The following is a 20,846-nucleotide window of genomic DNA, read 5'->3' on the forward strand; positions in this document are numbered from 1 at the left end:
ACACACTACTGGACACACACACACATTACTGGACACACACACACACACTACTGGACACACACACACACACACTACTGGACACACACACTACTGGACACACACACACACACACACTACTAGACACACACACACACACACTACTGGACACACACACACTGGACACACACACTGGACACACACTACTGAACACACACTGCTGGACTGTACCAGGAGAGGAGGTTGTTGGCGTGGAGACATGCGGTGGTGTTGTGGATGTGGATGTGTACGCCGACAGTGAATGGAGGTGATGGATGAGGACGATTCAGTCGATACAACCAGGATGTCGAGTCTTTTTGGCCTTTCCCTTGTGCACATTTTCCACACTGCGCTGTCCAATGTCCTTCCGCAACGTCTGCTACGCATTCTTCTATCGTCTTCTGTTTTCCGTGGTCTGTCGTTCTCCTCCCTCTCCTCCCTTCTTCTGTGTCTGTCCCTTATTTCAACTCTCCGTACCCCTAGCCTCCATTTTGACTGATTATGGAAAGTATTATTGTGTCAGAATCTCATTGACTTATAGCAGGCCTGCTGCTGTAAATGCGTGTGTGTGTGTGTGTGTGTGTGTGTGTGTGTGTGTGTGTGTGGTGTGTATGTGTGTGTGTGTGTGTTTGTGTGTGTTTGGAGAAGGGGGGTAGTTACATGGTTAGGAAATGACCTAATGATTTTGTCTTTAGGGCCTAAGTTTAGAGCTCTCAGTTCTCAGCAGCAGAACACTTTTCAAATGAGCATTTTGTTCCAGCATCTGACTGTCAAGAGGGCCTTTTTTGTTGAAGGCCTTTTCAAATATATGGTTGAGTAAACACATTTTAAAGTCTTGCATGTACAAATCCACTCAAACAGAATCCTATCCTATGATTTTGTATTCTAGCATCGTTATATCATAACCATACAAGGCGTCCACAAACATGTTTGTTTCTGCATCGGGAGGACACGGTACGGACGACGAACCAGTCACCTCTGCCCTCTAGTGGTGAGAAAGCGATCAACAGTGTCCACAACCTCTCTTGAATGATAGGATACAGAACAGTGGCTCCGAAACGTGTTTCCCAGTTGTGGCCAACGACTTCTATAGATCCGTGGTTGTGACCCATGTTGTACAAATGAAATGAATGTTTGAATTTAAGTACCCTGTTTATAAAGGTTATTATCAATATAATAACTAATTATCACTTTATTTGATCAAAATCAAATCAAAATCAAATCAAATGTTATTTGTATAGCGCATTTCTTACAAGATGCAACTGATCACCTTTATTTAAACAGTTCATTGAGAACTAGTTTGGCTGATGTAGACGTAATCATGTATCCCGTCTAAACAGTCTTATGTAGCTGGCTGTGTAACACAGTTAAGTGTTCACAGTGGTTGGGATACCAACTGAAATACTGAATGTCACACATTCACATACACACACAGAGCTCTCTTATTTGAAACTAGGTTTCTAAAGCCACATTCAATGTTTCTTATAAAGGAGGAAACAACAATTGACAGCAGTGTGTGTGTGTGTGTGTGTGTGTGTGTGTGTGTGTGTGTGTGTGTGTATGTGTGTGTGTGTGTGTGTGCTCATCTGTGCGCATGTGTGGGTGTGAAAAGGAGGTGGTGGTGGTTACATGGCTGGGAAGGTATTTCAAGAATTCAAAAATGGAAACTCACACACAAATATATGTGTCTTAAAATAATGAGTGTTTTATTGTATAAACACATGTAGTAGTCAGTATAGAGGCTCTGTTTACATGAAGCATCTGCTGAGGTCAAGGTTGTCTTCATCAGAGCAACAAAGAACTTTTCAGGATTTCATGACTTTATAGGGAAGACAGAGAAGGGTTCTGTCCTGTCACCCAGATACAAATAGAAAAATATCATTTGAAAAGAGAAACAATTCTAAAAGTCTAAAACATTCCTCGCAAGTCTGTATGTATTAGATATTGTGCAGCAATCAGAAACTCTACTATTAAAAAAATAATCGATGAAATGAGTGCGGAGGCTATTTCGACAAAAAAAGCCACAGCATCCGTTTCATGATTCCAGATCCTACCCCCTTTAGCCTCCTTTAGTAATCAAATAACTTCCTAACAAACTAATCATCGCAAACAAAGTAAAACACGGAGGGGCTAGCAGATATATCCAGCCTTCCCAGGGTCCACCTGGGTGAGTACCATAGTTGGGAGTAAAGATAGTGGAGGAGAGCAAACATGTATGATATGGACCTTCCCAGGAGCAGGGGGGGGAGGGGGATCACTACTCCTCAGGCCATGGTGACTTTAGGGAGGGGGGGCTCTTGGGGGTCCTCGGAGGAGGAGGGCATCTCGGAGGGTAGCAGCTCCTCCTTGTCGTCCAGGGAACTGCGGCGCCGCTGCCTGGTGCGTCTCAGGGTGACAAGGATCAGGCTGACCAATAGCAGCGCTGAGATGACCGCCAGAGCGGCCACCAGGAAGAAGGCTGGAGGAGGGAGGGAGGGAGGGAGGGAGAAAGAGAGAGAGAGAGAGGTAGAGATAGAAATGGTGAATGGACTGACTTATATATCGCCTTATTCCAAAGCGCTTTACAACGCCTCTCATTCACCCATTCACACACACATTCACACTCCAAGGTACCATGCAAGGCGCCGGCCCCGCTCATTGGGAGCAATTTGGGGTTCAGTGTCTTGCCCAAGGACACTTCGACATGCTTGAACCGCCTATCTGCCAACCTTGCGATCATTAGACGCCGGCTCTACCTCCTGCAATTTCCTCCGCCACTAATTGATTCAGACAGTCCACTTTGATCCAGGCTGCCCAGAAAGGCAGCGAGTTATTATGACCGGAGAACAGAAAAAAAGCAGATTGAAGCTAGATTTAGGCCGCTTCCAGACCAACATTTCGTTACGATTTAGGGCGTAGTTAGTTACAATATGTTACAATGTTGCAATTAACCTCGTCGTTTCTGTTCGCACTGGAATCGAGACTGAATCGCTCTCAACAGGCGCGCTTTCAAAACAGTTTTGTGATTGGTCCGAATTTAGCGGGACATTTGGATTTCTCTCTTCGCCCGTCGCCGGTCCCTTTAATCCCGTAAACGTATCCTAATCAAAAATGCAACATCATCAGCGACGACTGTGGGTTATTGCATTTACTGCTGTTCTCTGGTTCATGTTCTTATACCAGTGCTCAGTATAGAGTATTTTAAATGAACATTCGTAATGTATGTCTCTGATGTTCATGGTCAATTAAATCAGCCTATTTTGTGAAACAAATAATGTTCCCCGCTAATGGGTTAACTGAGCATTCTCGCACCTAACGTGCAAGCACCTAGCATCGAACTATTCATAGCAATATGCGCGGGGCAAAAATAATCTATTGCCTCTAAAATCACCACGAACAGAACGGCGGAGGTACGGGTAAGCAGGGCTCATGTTGGTGTCCTCAAAGGTAAGAGTTGGTTTTCTTTAACTCAACTGATAGCATTACCTTGCTGTTGTTGTTTACCGAATGCTCCATCTGACTGTCACACTGTGATTTTACTTGTGTAAACAGTTAATGAGTAACGTTAGCCGGTTTTGTGCGTGTACTCTCATGTAGGCCTACTTCGTATTGATCTTTCTGTGTGTGTGTGTGTCATGCGCGTTCCGCATGTTCCGCTGCAGCTGTAGGATATATTGGTATTTTTATTTATTTTTTTAAATTAGTTTTTCAGATTTTATCCCTTTTTCACCCAATTTGGTAGCCAATTGAACCCAACCTAGCATCCAATTATCCCCTGCCTATTGCGAAGGATCCGCCGCACGACCCCGTGGCCGGCAGTCCCAGAAGAGGCCGCCAGGCAGACTAGCTGACTGGCTCCTCGAGCCCAGCACCTGTTATTCCGGCACCCCGGGGGCGCTGTTGCGCGACGGATCCTTGTCCGGAAATACTCCTATACCGCCCTCGGGAGCGGCCGCCCAATATACCGCTCCCCGTGTGTGCCCCAGCCATATCCGGATCTGGCGAGCTGGGATTCGATCCCAGTCCCCGGTGGGCAGCTTGCACTAGTGGCCAGTGCTTAGACCGCTACACCACCGCGGGGCGATATATTGGTATTTGATCACCTTCTATATAAAATCACCTGCTCGGCTTTAATGACTAAACCGCTATTTCTAGTCTTTGTTTTGAGCGCCAGTGCGAGTTTTATGCGCGTGCACGCGAAGAATGAGCGCCCCGCCACTAATGTGAAAAATCCTGGAGGAAACACTGAGATGGGTTCGTTCATGGTTCATCGTCATGATTCATGTAGATGTATTTACCACTAGGCTTTTACTAGGTTCTTTGGTTTAACCGAAAACCTCCCATTCATAAAAATAGCACAGTTTTTTGTCAATGCCGTCATAAATTGCTATATATAATACATTCCTTAAGAGTGTCCCTCTTTCTCCTCCACTTCCTCTTCTTCCATTCACATAGACCATGACGCGCGTGTTTACAACTCGTGACTTTAGAATTATAAGGTTCTATCTCCATTTTTGTCAAAATTTTGTTTTCTACATAATCTGATGTGTTTATTAATGCCTGTGTGGTGTTATTTTTAAAATGTTGACATTTTTGAGTGAGTAATTAATAAAATACAAAGGTTGCATCTCACAAAACATAATGGAATGTAAAAACTTTGACGCTCAATATCTCTGAACTACCCTAAACGGAGATAGAACCTTATCATTCTAAGCTCACAAACTGTCAACAAAACTTGAAGCAAAAAAGAAGGACAATGTGACTTAACACAGGTGCGTGAGCTGATGGAACAGCGGAAACATATTCTATATAGAACAACAGGAGCGTAGCTTTATATAGCAATATAGCAATAATATAGCAATATAGCTTGGCGCAACACCGGTGACGCTTTCTAACGATAATGACCGAGGCAAGACGTTACGTGCCCTGCTGAAGCCTGCACAGAACACGCTTCTTCTTTGTCTGTCGAAAAACCTAGAATAGGCTCGAAGAACAGCCTAGCGTTGTACGATACGCTTTTATGCCCATTTTCGTTACTGCCGTTTTTGTTATTTTGTTATTATTTGATAAGCCTACTGGAGGCTATAGGCACATTTTTGTTGTTGTGTGAAAATAATAACGAGACAGTCATGACACTCCAAACCGCGGTTTAACCGTAAATCGGGGTATTATTTGGGAACGGTTTATCGGTATGTCTGGCTGTCTTAGTGTCTATGTTGTATTGCTGTGTTGATTGGTCGTGTCTCAGCACTTATTGTTGTATTACTATCTTTTTCTTGACTGTGTATCAGTGCTTATTGCTGTATTGTTGTGTTTGCTTGGCTGTGTCCCAGTGTGTTTTGTTGTATTGTATTTTTTTGTGTTGCCTGTCTGCATTTTGTGCTTACTGTTGTATTCTAGTCTTAATGTCCGTTAGTGCTTTTGTTGTATTGTTTGTGTTACATGCCTTGTGGCATCTCATTTAATTGTTGATTTAATTGTGGTTTTAAGTGCTTTGTTTTTATGTTTATGTTTTTATGTTTATGTTTATGTTTTATCTTTCAGCCCTCCTCCCCTTTCCCCTTATGAAGCAGGCCGGCATTGTAAATAAGAATTGTGTTCTTAATTGTCTTGCCTGGTAAAATAAAGGTTAAATTAAAAATAAAATAAATAAGGTATCAACAATTGGAAGCTTACCTGGGGTGAGGCGGTCGCGGCTGTTCCGGTGTCCGTGCTCACCTGTGACGACGACAACAGCAAAGAGGATTCATTTCATCACTGTGGTTTGCGCCACTACATCCGCCCAATCACCCGGGCCAAATCTCTAATCTCAAATCCCTTCTCCCCAAATGTGTACAGGACAATTCGTCGTCTTAATCCATTTGTCCACCATCACACGACAGAATCTTACTCCCCCCAAATTATTATTTATTTTGGCGGGGGGAGGGGGGGGGGGGTTATCATCGTTGACATGGTCCCAAAACTGAATGACTTTGTACAGACAAAACCTCAAAAGGTATCCCCTACCCCAATCCGGATTGTGTCATATTTCTACTATTTGGCTATGACTTGTCTGCTACACTACCCCTTTTCTTTTTTGTTTTCTATCTTTTTTCCCTCCTTTCCTTTCTTGTTCTGTATTGTCATTGTTATGTGTTGTTAAAAGCAATAAAAAATCTTGATCACAAAAAAAGGTATCCCCTAGCTGTGAGCTCGTATTAACTTCCTGAGACTATTCCAGGAAGTGAATGGAAAGATGCCATCATTAGGATATCTACGAGGCTCTGTCGTGCAGAACGACCATATTTCGGGACCGTGTCAATGGTGGACCTGACCAGAAATTAAGACACAAAAACCAATGATTTTAGGAGTTTAAAAACGTGGCCTTAAGGAGCGGTGCGTACCCTGGTCCTCGGTGCAGCGGGCCAGGCATTCGTCCAGGGTGCCGTAGCGGTTGCCGTTGCCGCGGCAACCTCCGTAGATGAAGGACTGGCAGGAGCGGCTGCTGGGGTCGAAGTAGAACATGCTGAAGGCGGCCCGGCAGGGGCCCGGATCAGAGGGAGCCATGCAGGCCTCTGGGGGGGGGGGGAGAGAGAGACAGGGGACGTCAGGGATTTCTGATTTACCACAGCAAGTAACAGACATGTTTTTTTTAAAGATGACGAGAATATTTAGTCTAGAAGCTTTTCAGATATTAGCGAGAATGTTTAGTCTAGAAGCTTTTCAGATATTTGCGAGTTGTTTGTCCGAGTTTTCTGCCTGTAGTAACTTTTTGCTGTGATATGATTGGACAATTTCTATTTTGGGGCGTGGCTTAGCGATAGGTCCATTAGTGTAGACAGCAAGAGGACCTGCCCAGAAGACATCATATATGCATACTCTGTCCACTTACCTGCATACTGTCTCCTTACCTGCATACTATCATTACCTGCATACTGTCTCATTACCTGCATACTGTCTCCTTACCTGCATACTGTCTCATTACCTGCATACTGTCTCATTACCTGCATACTGTCATTACTTGCTGTGACGATCCACACTGGTACCACCAGTGGGCGCTATACATCTGTTGTCCTGTTGACCTTCTCTTTTGGTTCCAGATGGGCACAGGTGGGGGTGATCATCCTGATTGTCCCAGGAACTTTAAGAGGGGGTCAAATTGATGGACTCGGTCTCTCCCTTTGTCGACCAGCAGCCGGTTTTGGTTGTTGTTACTATTTACTTTATCATTATTTCCATTTAACATTATATACTTTAATAAATCTCCTATTATTGTTATCCATGTGTCGTCTCCCTTTTTGTCACCTTGTCTAGAGCCAGGCAAGCGTAACAAATTGGGTGCTCGTCCGGGAGTGAATTTGGTGAGAGCAATATTCTCTCCCTTTTCATAGTTGATATTCGGGATTGGATTGTTGGATTTGTCCAACTCTATATTGGGAGACCCGCATGGTTATTGTTTATAGTTATTGGGTTTTGGTTGGATTGGATGTAATGTATTGTTTAGTATATTTGGTACGTTGGTTTGGGTGCTGGTGACGAGGGGGAGCTGGCCGTCCGACTGTGATGACAAGGACGTAACTCTTGGTATTGGCTGTGATCTTCGGCTGGAGTTTGGTGAGTGCTGTGTTCTATGCAAAGCAGAGAAGGATAGGTAGGGCGGGTGGTTTAGATACCATCAGAGCTATACGTGAACCCCCGTGCTAGGAGTAGGGCTTAACGCTTGTTTATTGTTTTCGTTTGTTATTTTTGGTGTGTTGAACGCGGGGGCGCCACCAGGCATTTGCTTGGTGGAAGAGTTGCATGTGAACGCACTGAAGACTAGCTGAGTGGTTAGTCAGTCATTACTGAGTTAGATGCGGGGCAGCTCTTACGAAGTATGTTAGTTACTTTTCTGTTTTGTTTGTGTGCACAGTTACTCGCTTTAAATGGGCTGAAGATTATGGCTGATATGGGAGTAGTTTATAGGAGGAGTTTGTAATAGGAGGGGAGATTCCCGTTTGTTAGGGTTGGTTAATATTGGTTATTTGATTATATTGAGTTATGGATGTTTTTGAGGAGTTTGTGGCAGCTCCGTCGGTCGATGGATTGTAAAAGTTAACGAAGGAACAACTGTGGAAGGTTGTGGAACATTATGAGGTTAAGCTTGAGGTGGTGAAAGGCCGAGCAAAGAAACAGGACGTAGTGGAGGCTTTACAGACTACGTTAATTAATAGGGGCATACTAAAGGGTAAATTGTCTGTCCCTAAAATATCCGTTGGGGTTGCATCTGGGTCCACTGAGTTAACATTTGATCAACAGAAAGAATTGTTAGCATTACAGATGGAATTTCAGATGCAAGAGCATGAATTTCAGACGCGAGAGCAGACGCGAGAGCGTGAGTTTCAGGCACAAGAGCGTGCGAGGGACAGGGAATTGGAGTTGGATAAATTAGCTCTTGAACGGGAGCGCCTTAGGTTGATTGCTGAGGGAAAGTTATCTGACGGTGGAGGTGGCGATTCGAGTAATTCTAAGAGGGATAATATGTCTGTCATGGTTAGACTGTTGCCAAAGTTTAATGAAAAAGATCCTGATATATTCTTTTCACTGTTTGAGAGTGTTGCCGACGATAGGGACTGGTCTACTTCAGACCGTACCGCATTACTACAGAGTGTGCTTATTGGCCGAGCTCAGGAAGCTTATATTGCTCTTAATGGTGGAGAGAGGAAAGATTATGATACAGTTAAGGCCGCTATCCTTAGGGCATATGAACTTGTTCCTGAAGCTTACAGACAGCGGTTTAGACAATGGAAGAAACATGACAAACAAACTCATGTTGAGGTTGTAAGAGAACTAACCAGCCATTTCAATCGTTGGTGCTTGGCGGTAGAGGTGAATACTCTGGAGGATCTGTCAAATTTGATTATTTTGGAACAGTTTAAAACCATTGTCCCTGATCGCATTGCCACTTACGTTAACGAACACAAGGTGAAAACAGCAGGTCAAGCCGCGGTGTTGGCAGATGAATTTGTACTGACTAATAAGAGTCAGTTTGGTGAACATCGTTTTCGTAGCGAGGGGAGCCGTAGACATAATCCGAACGTGACTGACCTTTTGGTAAATCGTACACAATTCCCTAACGAAGGTCCTGGTTATTCTGTCCCCTTTTCAAAGTCGGAGCATGGCAGTCAGAGTAGAGTAGATCCTAACTCGACATGCAATTATTGCCTTGAGAAGGGTCACTGGAAACAGGAGTGTCCTGTCCTAAAAGGAAAGAAAACCTACAGTGGGAAGGGGGGCTCTGTTAGACCGTTGGCTCTTGCAGTGCATGCTTGTGGGGCAGCAGCAAGAGTGTCTGGGGTTGCCGAGGGGTCTCCCTTTAAACCAGGGGTGATGGCATCCTCAGTACCCAGCCCACCTGCGGCTACTGAGTTGGCGGTGGCACTACAGGGCTCTGTCTTAGGGATGCACCGAAATGAAAATTCTTGGCCGAGGCCGAAGCCGAATTTAAGGAAACACTTGGCCGAATACCGAATACCGAATGTGTATCGGCAGTTTTTATTTTTATCATTGCATAAACTAAATACATTTGGCTTTTTATTCATGCTTCTCAAAGAAAGAAATTGAGATTGAAAAAAAAGAACTTTTATATATAACTTATTATAACTAATTATCGTGGGATTTAATCTCTACTGCTTTCCAGGGTTCAAGTTAATGATATTCATGATTTGTCTCTACATAGGCTTCAGAAAGTAATTAGACCCCTTCACTTTTTTCACATTTTTGAATAGATTTGCCATCAATCCACACACAGTACCCCATAATCTAAGTAAAAACTTTTTTAATGTTTGCAAATGTATTAAAATGTAAATACAGAAATACCTCATGTACATAAGTATTCAGACCCTTTGTCACTCTTAAAATTAGGTCAAATGCTAAATGTCTTCAACAAGTCATTCAACAAGTTGAATTGAGTCCACCTGAGTGTAAGGATAATAGTTCATGTTATTTCAGAATGAATATCTTTTGTTTTTATAGTCTCTGGTTTGCATAGAAACCACCGCATGATACAGCTGCATGTCATAAACTCGTGTAGAACAGCTGGGAGTCTGAATATGTTTTCAACAAGGCAACAACTCTGCTTCTCACTCCAATTTTAAATTGAGCTACGACTGCTAAGCTAACTAGCTAGATGAGTGTAAGGTTGCGTTCGTAAAGTCGCTCTGAGAGCGCTGGAGCGCACACTGGGCCCGACGTCATAGAGAAACCGAGTCATTTGATTGGACGAGAGGCATTCCACGAGTGCTGATCGGATTTCCTGAGTGAATTTACGAACGCAGCCAGTTTTGAAAGCGCGTCGCCAGCGCGTCGCCTCGCGCCGCGCGCCTGTTGAGAGTTATATTTAATTGTATTGCGTCATCAAAACACGGCCACTATTCGGTGTAAACATTCGGTGTTTTCACACATTCGGCCGAATACCGAATGTGCTTTATTTTCCGATATTCGGCCGAATACATTCGGTGGCCGAATGTTCGGTGCATCCCTACTCTGTCTCCATACAGATTAGCGAGGAGGATCCTGATTTTGGCCCGTTTATTACTACAGGTTTCGTTTCTCTGGTGGGAAGCCCACAGAAAGTGCCTGTCCAGATACTTCGTGATACAGGGGCTTCAGAATCTTTTATATTGGAATCGGTTTTGACATTCTCTCAGGAGTCAAGTGTGGGGACCAGCGTTTTGATTAGAGGGATGGGGATGCAGACTTTGTCTGTCCCCTTGCATGAAATTGAGCTTTGCTCTGATCTGGTCCAGGGGGTAGTGACCATTGGTGTTCGACCCTCTCTGCCTGTGGTGGGTGTGGCCGTCATCTTAGGAAATAACCTGGCTGGAGGAAGAGTGTGGAGTGATGTGCCCCCACCTCTGGTTGTTAGTTCTGGGTTTACACGGCCAACAGGACCCGACCTTAGTGTGAAGGAGTTTCCTGAGGTTTTTACTGCCTGTGCCATGACTCGTGCTATGAGTTGCATGGACCCTAAAATTGATGATGGTAAAGAGTAAAAAGTTCACTCCTGACAATTCTGTTTTTCAGTTTCCTGGGGGAAAACTCTCGGAGTGAGTTGATTTTAGCCCAACAGGAGGATCCTGAGCTGAAGCTGCTGCTCAGTGGGATTCAGCCTAAGGATGAGCTGGAGAGCTCTGAAAGTGGTTGTTTTCTCTTGGAGGATGTGTTGGTTCGTCAATGATTGTTAATGATTGTTCTGTGAGTGACCCAGTTTTCCAGGCAAAATTTACTGGTCCTTACTCTGTTGTACGACAGGTGTCCGAACATAATTATTTGATCGATACCCCTAACCGTAGAAAGTCTACACAGACCACAGTGAATGGGGTGTCTCCATCTCCATCCACTCCTGTGGTGGCAGCAGGGTGGGAGGAGGATGTGAGTGGGCCTGGAGACGGTGTTTTGCGTCCTCGGCTCAAGACTTCTGAGACGTTGGCTGATTTATGGATATTGTTTGAGTACTGTTTGGTTTCTGTTTGGCACTGGTTTGGGCTCTGCAGCACTTTGATGTTTATGTGGGAGGGGGGGTCCCATCAAGTGGTCGTTTGTTCAGATCATAACCCCCTGACCTTTTTGCATTCTTTGCAGAGTCCGAGCCAGCGCCTTACCAGGTGAATCCTTGCTGCCGGTCTAAAACTCTTGTCCTAAATCTCTCTTTCTCTTGCTCCTCCCTCCTTAAATAGAGCTTTTCCAGGTACCAGGAATTGCTGGAGGGTGGGCAGGTTGTAGGGGAGGTTGGGATTGGACGATTAGGCTGTGTGGCGGAGATCACCGTTTTCTTTGTGTTTTGTATTAGATCCTGAAATATTAGTATTTTTGATTAAGCTAGTTATTAAATTGGGTTGTAATCTGGGAAACAAATTTGCAGAGACCTTTTTAGTAGGCCTCTGTTTTAAGGGGGGGGATGTGACGATCCACACTGGTACCACCAGTGGGCGCTATACATCTGTTGTCCTGTTGACCTTCTCTTTTGGTTCCAGATGGGCACAGGTGGGGGTGATCATCCTGATTGTCCCAGGAACTTTAAGAGGGGGTCAAATTGATGGACTCGGTCTCTCCCTTTGTCGACCAGCAGCCGGTTTTGGTTGTTGTTACTATTTACTTTATCATTATTTCCATTTAACATTATATACTTTAATAAATCTCCTATTATTGTTATCCATGTGTCGTCTCCCTTTTTGTCACCTTGTCTAGAGCCAGGCAAGCGTAACACCTGCATACAGTCATTACCTGCATACAGTCATTACCTGCATACTGTCTCCTTACCTGTATACTGTCATTAATTGCATACCGTCATTACCAGCATACTGTCTCATTATCTGCATACTGTCATTACCTGCATACTGTCATTACCTGCATACTGTCTCATTACCTGCATACTGTCATTACCTGCATACTGTCATTACCTGCATACTGTCTCCTTACCTGCATACTGTCTCCTTACCTGCATACTGTCATTACCTGCATACTGTCTCCTTACCTGCATACTGTCTCCTTACCTGCATACTGTCTCCTTACCTGCATACTGTCATTACCTGCATACTGTCTCCTTACCTGCATACTGTCATTGCCTGCATACTGTCTCCTTGCCTGCATACTGTCTCCTTACCTGCATACTGTCATTGCCTGCATACTGTCTCCTTACCTGCATACTGTCATTGCCTGCATACTGTCATTACCTGCATACTGTCATTACCTGCATACTGTCTCATTACCTGCATACTGTCTCATTACCTGCATACTGTCATTACGTGCATACTGTCATTACCTGCATACTGTCATTACCTGCATACTGTATCCTTACCTGCATACTGTCATTACCTGCATACTGTCTCCTTATCTGCATACTGTCATTACCTGCATACTGTAATTACCTGCATACTGTCTACTTACCTGCATACTGTCATTACCTGCATACTGTCTCCTTACCTGCATACTGTCATTACCTGCATACTGTAATTACCTGCATACTGTAATTACCTGCATACTGTCATTACCTGCATACTGTCTCCTTACCTGCATACTGTCATTACCTGCATACTGTCTCATTACCTGCATACTGTCATTACCTGCATACTGTGTCATTACCTGCATACTGTCATTACCTGCATACTGTCCCTGCATACTGTCTCCTTACCTGCATACTGTCATTACCTGCATACTGTCTCCTTACCTGCATACTGTCATTACCTGCATACTGTCTCATTACCTGCATACTGTCATTACCTGCATACTGTGTCATTACCTGCATACTGTCATTACCTGCATACTGTCTCATTACCTGCATACTGTCTCCTTACCTGCATACTGTCTCCTTACCTGCATACTGTCTCCTTACCTGCATACTGTCATTACCTGCATACTGTCATTACCTGCATACTGTCTCATTACCTGCATACTGTCATTACCTGCATACTGTCTCCTTACCTGCATACTGTCATTACCTGCATACTGTCTCCTTACCTGCATACTGTCTCCTTACCTGCATACTGTCATTACCTGCATACTGTCATTACCTGCATACTGTCATTACCTGCATACTGTCATTACCTGCATACTGTCTCATTACCTGCATACAGTCTCCTTACCTGCATACTGTCTCATTACATGCATACTGTCATTACCTGCATACCGTCTCCTTACCTGCATACTGTCATTACCTGCATACTGTCTCATTACCTGCATACTGTCTCCTTACCTGCATACTGTCTCCTTACCTGCATACTGTCATTACCTGCATACTGTCATTACCTGCATACTGTCTCCTTACCTGCATACTGTCTCATTACCTGCATACTGTCTCCTTACCTGCATACTGTCTCATTACCTGCATACTGTCATTACCTGCATACTGTCATTACCTGCATACTGTCTCCTTACCTGCATACTATCATTACCTGCATACTGTCTCCTTACCTGCATACTGTCATTACCTGCATACTGTCTCCTTACCTGCATACTGTCATTACCTGCATACTGTTTCATTACCTGCATACTGTCTCATTACCTGCATACTGTCATTACCTGCATACAGTCTCCTTACCTGCATACTGTCATTAACTGCATACTGTCTCCTTACCTGCATACTGTCATTACCTGCATACTGTATCATTACCTGCATACTATCATTACCTGCATACTGTCATTACCTGTATACTGTCTCCTTACCTACATACGGTCTCATTACCTGCATACTGTCATTAATTGCATACTGTCTCATTACCTGCATACTGTCATTACCTGCATAATGTCTCCTTACCTGCATACTGTCATTACCTGCATACCGTCATTACCTGCATACTGTCATTACCTGCATACTGTCTCCTTACCTGCATACAGTCATTACCTGCATACTGTCATTACCTGCATACTATCCTTACCTGCATACTGTCACCTTACCTGCATACTGTCTCATTACCTGCATACTGTCATTGCCTGCATACTGTCATTGCCTGCATACTGTCTCATTACCTGCATACTGTCTCCTTACCTGCATACTGTCATTACCTGCATACTGTCATTACCGGCATACTGTAATTACATGCATACTGTCATTACCTACATACTGTCTCATTACCTGCATACTGTCTCATTACCTGCATACTGTCATTACGTGCATACTGTCATTACATGCATACTGTATCCTTACCCGCATACTGTCATTACATGCATACTGTATCCTTACCTGCATACTGTCATTACCTGCATACTGTCTCCTTATCTGCATACTGTAATTACCTGCATACTGTCTCCTTACCTGCATACTGTCATTACCTGCATACTGTCTCATTACCTGCATACTGTCTCCTTACCTGCATACTGTCATTACCTGCATACTGTCTCCTTACCTGCATACTGTCATTACCTGCATAATGTCATTACCTGCATACTGTCTCCTTACCTGCATACAGTCATTACCTGCATACTGTCATTACCTGCATACTGTCATTATCTGCATACTGTCTCCTTACCTGCATACTGTCTCCTTACCTGCATACTGTCTCCTTACCTGCATACTGTCATTACCTGCATACTGTCTCATTACCTGCATACTGTCATTACCGGCATACAGTCTCCTTACCTGCATACTGTCATTAACTGCATACTGTCTCCTTACCTGCATACTGTCTCCTTACCTGCATACTGTCATTACCTGCATACTGTCTCATTACCTGCATACTATCATTACCTGCATACTGTCATTACCTGCATACTGTCATTACCTGCATACTGTCATTACCTGCATACTGTCTCCTTACCTGCATACTGTCATTACCTGCATACTGTCTCATTACCTGCATACTGTCATTACCTGCATACTGTCATTACCTGCATACTGTCTCCTTACCCGCATACAGTCATTACCTGCATACTGTCATTACCTGCATATTGTCATTACCTGCATACTGTCATTACCTGCATACTGTCATTACCTGCATACTGTCTCATTACCTGCATACTGTCATTACCTGCATACTGTCATTACCTGCATATTGTCTCATTACCTGCATACTGTCTCCTTACCTGCATACTGTCATTACCTGCATACTGTCATTACCTGCATACTGTCTCATTACCTGCATACTCTTGGCTCTTGTCCTCAGTCCTAGAGGAAGGGATGACCGTCACTAGAGAGAGAGAGGAGGAATGGAGACAGGTTAGAGGACACGACAAAATTAGAGCTCTTCAGAAAGTACTGCATCTCCAGTAGCCTCTGTATGTACGAGCGGTCTACTGTGAGTGGTAGTGTTTTGTCTTATACGGTGCCCTGTGTAAGTCATGGGACAGTGAAGCATTCTTTCTTTAAAAAACAATAATAATAAAAAAGAAAAGATTCTTAGGTTTTATTTGTGTACATATTGGTTTCAGCATCCAGAAATTACAACACTTTTCTTATGTTTCAGGGTAGCAAAAAGTGATCGGATAGATTTATCAAATGTCCAAATTAAGCACTCATGTTAAGGCCTTGTCCACACAGAGACGAATCTGGGTGTATCTGCCAAGGTTTTTTATCGTATGGACGTTTCGTCCACATGGAACCGTGTTCTGGGAGCCTGAATACGCAATTTTTTAAAACCAGGTCCCAGATTGAACAAACCTGAAGACGCCACCCTTGCATTGAATATTATATTATTAAATTATATTCAATAATTATTGTATTTTCCGCCATTGTTCTTTTTCGTGTGATCGTTCATCGCACAAGTTTTGCGCATGCTCCATTCTTCTTCTCTGTTTTTGGTGAAATTTGTGGCAGTGTTACAGCATTTTTTGTGGTTTAGTTTGGACGCACATATTTCTTGAGACGACTTCGTGTTTACGGAAAACTTTTTTTAAATGTAAAAGAAAAAGATCGGTTCTGTCTCCGTGTGGATGTGGCAATCCTCCGCATGCAATAACTACCTGAAGTGTGCAGCCCACCGGCCCCATGGGACCCCGGGTCTCCTCTCTAGTGATGCTCTGCCGGGCCTGGACTGCAACCAGCTTCAGTTGTTTGTTTTGAGGACTCAACAAACGTAATGCATGTTCAATAGGATTTACCTCTCTCACTACCCATCTTCCACCATAGACTGAAGACCCATCTCTTCATCTACACCTTCTAAAGATCTCTTCATCCCCACTACACCCCTGTAATGTTTCTCTAAACTACTGTAAATAATTTAAAAATATATAAAAGTAAAACAAAAACTAAAAAAAGTAATCCAGGCCCATCCTAGCATAGATTTGTTTTTCTTATGATGACTGATGTATAGATGACTCACTTACTTTAGACAAATGTATTTGTTGTAAGTCGCTTTGGATAAAGGCGTCTGCTAAATGTCAAAACATTTCATGTGTAAAAAAGATTTTAATCTTGAGATTGACATGTCGACAACTTTCCACTTTCCTAGTTGCTATGGCAGTATGTTTGTCATTGTTTTGCAAGACGAAGCTGTCCAATGTTTGGAGACATCTTCTGACATCTGCTGCCATCCACTGGAGCGTCTAGATGAAGACAAGCGAGCCGGCTCCAGTGGCGGCCATACATGCCCAAGCTGTAACACCCCCTCCACCATCCACCATGTTTCACAGAGGAGGAGGTGGTATGCTGTGGATATTGGGCAGTTCTTTTTTTTCTCCAAACTTTACACTTGCCATCACTCTGATAAATGTTCATCTTTGTCTCGTCTGTCCACAAGAACTTTTCAAGAACTTTTCTCTTGTAGGTACTTTCTAGAAAACCCGTAACCTGGCCGTCCTGTTCTGGAGACTGACTAGTGGTTTGCACCTTGCACCTCTGGAGTTCTGCTGGGAAGTCAGTCTTCTTTAAGTTCTGTTGGGAAGTCAGTCTTCTTTCAGCCACCTTGGGTTTGTGAAAGGCACTATAGAAATGTATATATGTTACGGTACATGTGGGAATACGGTACATGTGGGAAAACTACAGTTAGGGCATCGTTTCTCAACGGGGGCGTTCAGACAACATCGGGGGGCGCTGGAGCAAATATTTTTTAAAGGGGGGCGTTGAGGTGTTCTTGGGGGGCGGTACCTGTGAAAAGAAAAACTAAACTCATGAAAGAAACTGTGTTCTGAAAAAAAAAAAAAGTTCGCCTATCATCCGTCCTCACTATGGCTTTTGCCACTTGATTGACGTACAGGTAAGCCAGTCTGCGATCTGATCTTTTCACCTAACACACGGTTCACCACGCATGCGCAGTAAACAGCGCCAACGACAAAATACTAAATACCGGCGAGACTAATTAACTAGTTAGCCTTCCAATTTCTACTATTTACTATATAATACTAAAGAAAGGGTATACAAATGAGTGGGGAAGCTGGACCAAGTAAGAAACCAATAACGTACAACTTCCATCCAGAATGGGAGGAGGACTTTTTTACATGATGTGATGTGGAAGTGCGTCACGATGGCTGTTTGGAAGAAGGGAAATGTGGCAAAAGAGTGACAACGTACGGCTGCAACGATAGCTTCTTATCGCGTCAGTCACGTTCTTGTTAAACACAAGAAGAAAACAAAGACGGCGAAATTGTGAAAAAAGCGTTTCTCGAGGCTGCAGATTGCCTTTTCGATGACGGATCCACAGTGACTGATGACACCTTGCAACCAGCTCCTACAGCCCTGACTACTAGAAACTAGCTGCCTCCTCCCAGTGCCAGGTCTCCCACTAAGGTAGAGAAATGCATTTATTTCCTCCTTTCAAACTAGGGAACTAACTGTTTTGTATCTGGTTTACTTTTCTTTTCAGACTGGCTGTCAGTGTGTGAGTGAGAAAAGATGACTGTGTGTGTGTGTGTGTGTGTGTGTGTGTGTGTGTGTGTGTCTGTGTAAGAGAGAGAGAGAGGGGGGGGGGGGGGGGGGGGGGGAGAGAGAGAGGGGGGGTTTGTGCTACTATGGCTCCCTATGCAGACTGGCAAATGTGTGTGTGTGTGTGTGTGTGTGTGTGTATGTGTGTATGTGTGTATGTGTATGTGTGTGTGAGTGAGAATAGCAAAGAGGGAGGGTTTGTGATGGTCTTCTCCTGTGTGGCTGTGTGACAGAGAGAGAGAAAGTGTACTGTACTATGCAGGCTGGGAACTGTGTGTGTGTGTGTGTGTGTGTGTGTTTGTAGTACGTGCGTGTACGTTTGCGATGTTTAAACTAGACTGGTAGATCTTGGCAGACTGGCTACTTGAAAAGTAGATCTTGGTTCAAAAAAGTGTGGGCACCCCTGCCTTATACCATACCACCATACCAGAACATCACAGCAGGAACAACCTATCTCAAAAAAGCGATCGTATTGTAATAAACCAGTCCTGAAAGTTCACTGTCGCTTACCAATAATCTAACCTGGAGAAATCAGCTACGAATGTCCCCTCCCCTCGCAGGTTCATTACAGTATATTACATAAATGTATTACTGTTAAGTGTTGTTGTGGATGTTATCCCTAGTGCCATTCTGAGGTTAGCATTGCGATGTGTTCGTCTTAACGTTTACAAACTAAAATATACGATCGCTTTTTAGTGATATGTTGCTCCTCGGATGTCCTGGAAACGAACACATAAGCACTCCGAACAGCTGTCAACGTATTTTGTTGCTATAGGAAACCACTACTCTGTCTGCTTGCGATTGATCAGCTGTCAGCAGTGTTATTACAGATACGTTCGTAAATGCACGAACGGTCAGTTCGCTCGGACAAAACCGTGTTTTCAGTCAGAGCACCCATCTCTGAGCGCTCCCAGAGCGCAGTGCTCTGAACTTTGGAACTTTGTTATGTTTTGATATGAGAAATTCGAACTAAGTGGTCAGTTTATGAAAATAATACCATAGAATACTAAATAAAATATTTAAATAATAGCCCCCTAGCGTTTGCCGCCATATTGTGACACCACCCCCCCCCCAAAGTCCAATCAAAAATGAATAAATATTAGCATCATAAAACAGCAATTTGGCGAAATGCAACACCAGCACACTTAAAAAACAAACAATGTTAGTTGTAATATACAGTTTTGTAGCCTACTGTTTGTTCTGCACCGGACATGTGTGAAATCGCTGCTGTGTTATTGTTGTTACAGAATATTAGTCAACATTAATATTCAGGGAAGAAAATAAGCCTACTTTTTTTGATGGGGGGCGGTAAGAGACCTGGATAATGGACAGGGGGGCGCTGGCCCAAAAAAGGTTGAGAACCACTGAGTTAGGGTTAGGTGCTAGGGTTCTAGGGTTAGGGGTAGGGGTCGGGTTAGGGTTAGACATGCCAGCAGGTACCAAGTCGACGTTTTAGATAGATAGATAGACTTTATTTGTCATTGCTACAGTACAGGTACCAAACAACGAAATTTAGGAGGGGAGGCTCCCCTGGTGTTTAGGAAAGGAAAAAGAAACACATTTTAGAAAAAGCATAGATGCATAAAATCACAAGAAGGTAAGGAGCTGGTTTACATCAATAAAGGCTATGTACACAATCCACTGTACTATACTGCACAGATAGTCAACTAGGGTTGTCATATTGCACAAGAAAGTATTTTTTCACATTATTTTAAAGTGTCACAGTTTGCAGGCTTGAAAATGTACATGTTTGTGCCTCAGCACTAGCTGCCATACAATCCGTCCGGACTGTCCTGGGCCCAGAACTTAGGCCTTTTCTGTGTTCAGGGCCTTGACGGCCCTGTGGTAGAAGCTGTTCTTCAGTCTGTTTGTCTTAGCGGCCGGGGTCCTGTACCTCCTGTTCGAGGGCAGCTTGACAAAGTGTTCGTGCCCAGGGTGGGTCGGGTCCTTGGAGATCTTGGAGGCCCTCCTGAGACAGCGTGTTTTGTTCAGCTCCTCCAGAGAGGGGAGGGGGGCGCCGGTGATCTTCTGTGCTGTTCTCACGACTCTCTGTAGCTCGTTTCTCTCCGCTGTTGTGCAGCTGTGGAACCAGTTGGAGATGCCGAAGGTGAGGATGCTCTCCACTGCGCCGTGGTAGAAGGCCACCAGTATCTCCTTCTTGTTGTGTTGTTTCCTGAGGCATCTCAGGGTGTATAGCCGCTGTTGTGCCCTCTTGATGGTGCCTTTAGTGTTGTCCTTCCAGGCCAGGTCATCCCGCATGTTGTGTCCCAGGAATCGGAGGGTTGAGACTATCTCCACGCTCTCTCCGTCGATGAGCAGGGGCAGGATCTCGGACTTTTTCCTCCTGAAGTCTACGATGAATTCCTGGGTCTTTGACTTGTTTAGCAGCAGGTTGTTAACCTTGCACAGCTTGCTCAATTGCTCTACCTCATCCCTGTACGCCGCCTCGTCCCCCCCCGAGATACATCCCACCACGGTGGTGTCGTCTGCAAACTTTACGATGTAGTTGCTGGGGTGGATGGGGGTGAAGTCGTGGGTGTAG

General features: G+C 44.1%; 1 protein-coding gene across 1 annotated transcript in view; it reads right to left on the bottom strand.

The window, feature by feature from the left end:
• Window positions 1-1,748: 1,748 nt before the first annotated feature.
• spint2 (serine peptidase inhibitor, Kunitz type, 2) overlaps window positions 1,749-20,846 on the bottom strand; it is a gene marked incomplete at its 5' end in the record, with an annotated part of 49,143 nt that continues 30,045 nt past the window's right edge. Inside the window, 4 exons of the mRNA XM_080531616.1 lie at window positions 1,749-2,473; window positions 5,671-5,712; window positions 6,378-6,548; window positions 15,585-15,635. Coding sequence (XP_080387742.1) covers window positions 2,280-2,473; window positions 5,671-5,712; window positions 6,378-6,548; window positions 15,585-15,635 — 458 coding nt within the window. The 3' untranslated portion in view covers window positions 1,749-2,279. The remainder of the gene's footprint in view (window positions 2,474-5,670; window positions 5,713-6,377; window positions 6,549-15,584; window positions 15,636-20,846) is intronic.

Source organism: Nansenia antarctica (assembly GCF_963989245.1).
Source record: "Nansenia antarctica genome assembly, chromosome: 5".
NCBI lineage: Eukaryota > Metazoa > Chordata > Actinopteri > Argentiniformes > Microstomatidae > Nansenia > Nansenia antarctica.